The sequence below is a fragment of the Trichechus manatus genome, unplaced genomic scaffold (genome assembly GCF_000243295.1).
Source record: "Trichechus manatus latirostris isolate Lorelei unplaced genomic scaffold, TriManLat1.0 scaffold00031, whole genome shotgun sequence".
Lineage (NCBI taxonomy): Eukaryota > Metazoa > Chordata > Mammalia > Sirenia > Trichechidae > Trichechus > Trichechus manatus.
Window position 1 is genome coordinate 21747480 of NW_004443967.1, and position 5297 is coordinate 21752776.

General features: G+C 56.8%; 1 protein-coding gene across 1 annotated transcript in view; it reads right to left on the minus strand.

Annotated features, from left to right (window-relative positions):
- The window catches only part of CFAP46 (cilia and flagella associated protein 46), a 115371-nt gene that overhangs the window by 23130 nt on the left and 86944 nt on the right, over nucleotides 1-5297 (minus strand). Inside the window, exons 47-54 of the mRNA XM_004374988.1 lie at nucleotides 4902-5039; nucleotides 4383-4497; nucleotides 3674-3753; nucleotides 2925-3086; nucleotides 1293-1363; nucleotides 1064-1124; nucleotides 938-973; nucleotides 204-306 (exon numbers count right to left, since the gene is read on the minus strand). Coding sequence (XP_004375045.1) covers nucleotides 204-306; nucleotides 938-973; nucleotides 1064-1124; nucleotides 1293-1363; nucleotides 2925-3086; nucleotides 3674-3753; nucleotides 4383-4497; nucleotides 4902-5039 — 766 coding nt within the window. The remainder of the gene's footprint in view (nucleotides 1-203; nucleotides 307-937; nucleotides 974-1063; nucleotides 1125-1292; nucleotides 1364-2924; nucleotides 3087-3673; nucleotides 3754-4382; nucleotides 4498-4901; nucleotides 5040-5297) is intronic.

A 5297-nucleotide genomic window follows, 5' to 3' on the forward strand; every position in this document is an offset into this window, starting at 1 on the left:
AGGCGGGCGGGGAGGGGGCCAGGAGAGGGGGTGGGGAGGGCGGGGCCCAGATGTAAGAGGGAGGACGGGCCTCTGGTCAGCCCCGGGGAGGAGGCGTGTCCACCAGGAGGGGGCTGTGAGCTCTCCCCTCCTCGACCCTGGACCCGTGAGCTCATCCAAACCCAGGACAACAGGACTCCTTCCTTGGAACACAGATCTCGAACCTCGGAAAGTACTTATTTCCCAGATGTCCAACCCATCGGGCAGTGAACGAGTCTCGGAATCTTTCCAGAATTTCCCGGGTTACGAAGACAGGAGTCAGCACTTCTGCAATGAGAATTGAAGGATGACAGGACATGTTACCTTGGAATGCATGTGGGCACAGAGATGGGTTGGGGGTAGGCATGTGCAGGGTGTGTGTGTGCAGGACACGCATGTTCAAGGCAGGCGTGTGACTGCGGCCACATTGGCCCTGTGCATCTGGCCTGGAGACCCTGCTCCGTCCTCAGGGCCATTTCCCCACATTCAAGAATGTTAGTGCTCCTCCTCCTCCCTTGTGGATTTGAAATCCAATTTAGCAAAAGAAAAAAAGTCAGCTAATCGAACGGTTTAAAGCAGCAGCCGTCACTGTGGTTCAGACTTCGGGGCCCAGGAGGGGCCCAGACGCTGACTCAGGGGCTCAGGGTCACAGACAGCGGCTGTGTCCGACGTGGCAGAGAGGGTGAGGGGGGCCTCGGGCACGTGGGGCCATGGGGGCAGGTGTTGAGTCTTCACGGCCACGGCATCACCTCGGGCCCATGGCAGTGCCGACATGTGGGTGGGGGTCTGGCACTGAAGCCCACCCTTGCATGGTGGAAGAAGGGGGTGACACGAGGTGATAGAGACCCCATGTTTCCCCGCCCCCGGGCGTGGTGTGTGGCTGCATCATGGTCAAGGGGTCCCCTGTGGAGGTGCTCACCGATGCTCTGGGCCTCCTCATAGGGATCCACAACGACTGGGATCTCAGTCAAGGAGAGAGGGCGGCAGCGTCAGGGGATGTGAGAGCATGGGGGTGGTAAGCTAGGCCGTGGGCCGCAAAGGATACACTTGAAGTTGTCTGAGTCGACCACAATGCAGTCAGGAGGCAGGATCCGGGGCACGCTTCCCTAAGCCACAGAGGGAGTCATTGGAGATGGCCACCAGTTGGGCCAGACCCCTGGGCCACAGCCATCTGCCAGTCAGCCACCAGCCCTAAGCCCCAGGGTGCCCCAGCCTGCAACCCAGCCCCACTGTGGCCCTCAGCCCTGCCAGCTGGGGGCCCCCGTCTGACCCACCTTCCTGCCCTTCTTTGCTGGACTTTTCCTCTTGGGCTCTTTGCCTTTGCTCTCCTTTTTCACACTGCCTTCTGTCATACAGGAAAAAGCAGTGGTGAGAACAAGTGATTTTTAAATTTTTGGTAAAGTTGAAATGGCACTAACTTCCCAAATGTAAAGGTTGACAGGGCTTGGAAAGGCCTGGCCAGGAGACCTCACAAAGGAAGCATCACTGGAGGGTCCAGGCCCAGCGCACCGGTCGTTCGCACACCACAAAGGGCACTCTCCAGTTCACACAGAGTCTAATGTGTGCCTTCCGTGCCTCTACTCACCATGTCCAGTCTCTACGCTCTTGAACACACGGGATATGGATATAGCAACTGTTTTAACATCCTAGTCTACTGATCCTATCATTTGTATCATTTCTGCGTCTGTTTCTGTGGACTGTTTTTTTCCCTCATTATTGGTCACAGTTGTCTGCTTCTTTGCGTGCCTGGTAATTTTTTATCGAATGTCAGACATTGTGAATTTTACCTTGCTGGGCACTGGATATTTTTTATTCCTATAAATGTTCTTGAATTTTGATCTCAGATGCAGCTAAACTTCCTGGAAACAGTCTGATCTTTTTGAGGGTTACTGTTAAGCTCTGTGGGTGGGCCACCCTTCTGCTCATGCGACCCAGTGCCTGAGTGAGGACTTCCTCTGGCTGGTGGGGATGTGAGCTTTTCCAGCCCCACATGAGCTCTGAAGGCTGCTCCCTCTGCTCCCTTAGTGGTTCCTCCCCAACCCGGACGTTTCCTCTGACTCATGCACAGATCAGTTCACAGTGGAGGTTGGGGGGTACCCTGCATATCTCTGAGGTCCTCTCTCTGTGCAGCACTCTGCTCTCTGACAGTCAGCCCGGCAAACTTAAGCCCTGGTTTTCCCTGACTCCCAGCTATACCTCCTCACTTAGGGAGGCCACTGGCTTTCCTGGTTTCCTCCCCTGCCCTCGACCTGGAAACACTCCCCAGGTCATTAGTTGGGTAGCCACAGGGCACCCCTTGTCTGTTCCTCTTGGGGATCACTGTCCTGCATTTCATGGTGTCCAGTGGTTGTTTCAGTTGGAAGAGTAAATCTGGTCCTTGTTAGTTCATCTTGGATGGAAGCAGAAGCCCGTCGTTTATTTTGAATTTATGTCTGTTTTTTATTGAAGTGTAATATCTTGTAGAAAACAGCATGTGTTGTAAGTGTGCAGCTTGGGGAGTTTCAAACTGGGCCCCATGTCACCAGCACCCAGTGACAGAACATGGCCAGCCCCCACATGCCCAGGCCTAAGTCAGGCCAGCCTGGTCCTCTCCCCACAGTTTATCACCCAATAGTTAAACAATTAATTGAGTCGTTGGTTGCTGACTCTCGGCCCTTTCTTTGGAGTGAAGTTCTGTGGGGGCAAGAACAGGCCTGGTTTCTTCTTCACTGTATGTTAGCTCCTAACAGCACACCTGGCACACAGCAGTGTTCTACTAACATCTTTGAATGAATAAGTGCCTAGAAAATGCTGCAGCATTTGAGAGTTATTTTTTTTGATGGGAGTTAATGTTCTCTTATCATAAAGATAATTTAAATGTTTCCGTTTTGGGATTAAATGTGCATGTGGCTAAGGACAGCTCTTACCTGTCTCCTCCCTGTGGAGGCGATTCATCAGCATCTGAAGAGAAAAGTCTCGAGACACAGAGGACACTGACCCTTCCTCGAACACGGAGAGGCCTTCCAACGGCAGCGCCAGGAGGTGCTGGTCCACGATCAGGACCACGTTGTCCGCAGCCTCGGGCAGAGCTGAGGACGTTCAAGCAGCAGTGGTTGAAATGGCAGCTAGGCATTGAGTTCCCAAGAGTGTGAGTACGTGTGTGCAGCACACACACATGCACGCATACACACACGCATGCTCACACATGCACACATGTGCACACATACACACACACACACAATCAGGACAGCCCCGGGTACAGGTCTAACCTAGTTCAGCTTGGAAGGGGGAGGAAATGGGGCTCAGCCTGCTGGTCCTGGGGCCTGTGTGTGGGCCTTTGTCATTGCTGATGTGGGAGACTCCACAGCCCCTTACCCAGAGCTCCAGTCACTGGCTGGCATGGAGCTGCTTCTTGGGGAACTTTCTCACCTACTCTGTGGGAGTCCTGTGCCCTGGGCGACCCTCGGAGAGAGGGGCGGGGGTCCTCGGTGCCGCTGCCCCACTGGGTCCCTGTCCCGGTGAGGGCTCACACCCCCTGACGGGAGTCCTGTTGCCCAGGTAACCCGTTTTGTGACCGCGGCTTACCGGCGCTGGTGTGTCCCAGCTCAGCTTCTGCTCATGAATGAGCTTCGGGACTGCTGTTGAGCTCCAATAACCACGTGTCCCCCAGACTCACCGGGCCCCAGAGATGTCTTCCTCTCCTTGTCTTTACCCTTGGACTTCCCCGGCTCCGCGGCAAAAGCAGGGGCCTGTATTCTGAAATTCAAAGGTGCGAGCTCAGGTTTAAAAAGCAGGCTCAAACCCTAGGCACACATTCATCAAGAGTGGACACTGCCAGCTTCATTGGTTCATGCTCTCCTTGTGAGGCTGTGCGCAGCGAGGCGGGGGAACCATCACCCGTCTGCGGGCCGGTTGGCCCCCTCCTTTCCTATCACAGGGACCTGGGGCGCTTGGATGTTCCCGCCCCCCACCCACACCTGGGCCAAGGCTGAAGAGGGTGGGGAGGTGAAAGGGGGGACCCCGGGACAGACAGTAGCCAGCGTGCGGAGAGAGGCACTGATTGGACAAGGTGGCTTTGTAGTATCGTCACAACACCAGAGACCAGAGAGTATCTGCAAGTCCGTGTGCCACTAATGGGGGGGAAACAGGGCCCTGGCTTCTCACAGCCTCATAGCCAGTCATGTGGGCTGGCTTGGACCCGTGAGTCCCCCCCACCAGCACTGCCCAGTCGGCTGCTCCACCTCTGCGAGGCTAACGACCCCCGGAGGTCCTGGCCCTGGGTCCCGTCGGCTTTCTGGGCACGCTCGCGGATGCTGGGCCCAGCATCACACTAAGAGCGTCTGCTGCAGTTTCGGGGGTTGACACTGAGGAGCACCGCGAGGCACCTGGCTTCAGGACACGCCATCAGCGGAAGCAGTGGCTTCAGGTATTCCTCCAAGGGTCTCAGGACATCGTTGAATCTCCGAAGGTAATTTTCTTCCTCTTGAATTTGAGTGTTTTCTGACATCTGTTTCCACGCAAACATTGCCCGGAATCAGAAAGCATTTAAGAGGACCTCATAAAATCTGGATCCAGTTCACAGCAGGGGCAAGACCCTGGAAAGGGGCCTGGCTCCCACCATCCTGCCGGACAAGGACCAAGCCTAGTGGACACAGGTGGACAGCCTGCCCTGCCAACCACCCCATCTCCCACGGCCCACTGGTGGCCTTTTGGTGGGGGGGGTCCCCCAGGCCCACCCTGCTCCCCACCTGCGGTGGTCCCTGCCTGCCTCACCTGGCCAAGAGCTGGCCCTGGTGACCCCAGCCTAAGCTGCCTCCCGCCACGTCTGTTAGCAAGTCTGGGGCCAGAGGATGGGTGGGCCTTGCTGCCCGGCCCTGAAGGAGCTGCCTGGGGCTGAAGACAACTCACCGAGCTGGTCATGGTCACAGCCTTGTCCTTGCTGTACACATCCACGAGGGGCTGTTCCTGGAACTGCCGCATGTTGGCCAGCAGGTGCTCGAGGGCGCTGGGGTCCACAGCCACCCGAGCCACCTTGCAGCAGCCTATGGGGGTGGGGAGATACAAGACCTGCAGTGGTCACATCTCTGCCCTCGGGCCAGGGGTCAGTGCCAGGCATGCAGGGAAGTGGAAGCTGTGAGGCCCGTGTGTGACGGGGTGGACCCTGTGGGGCCCGTGTGTGAGGAGGTGGACGCTGTGGGGCCCGTGTGTGAGGGGGTGGACCCTGTGAGGTCAGTGTGTGAGGCGGTGGACGTTGTGAGGTCCGTGTGTGAGGGGGTGGACCCTGTGAGGTCTGTGTGTGA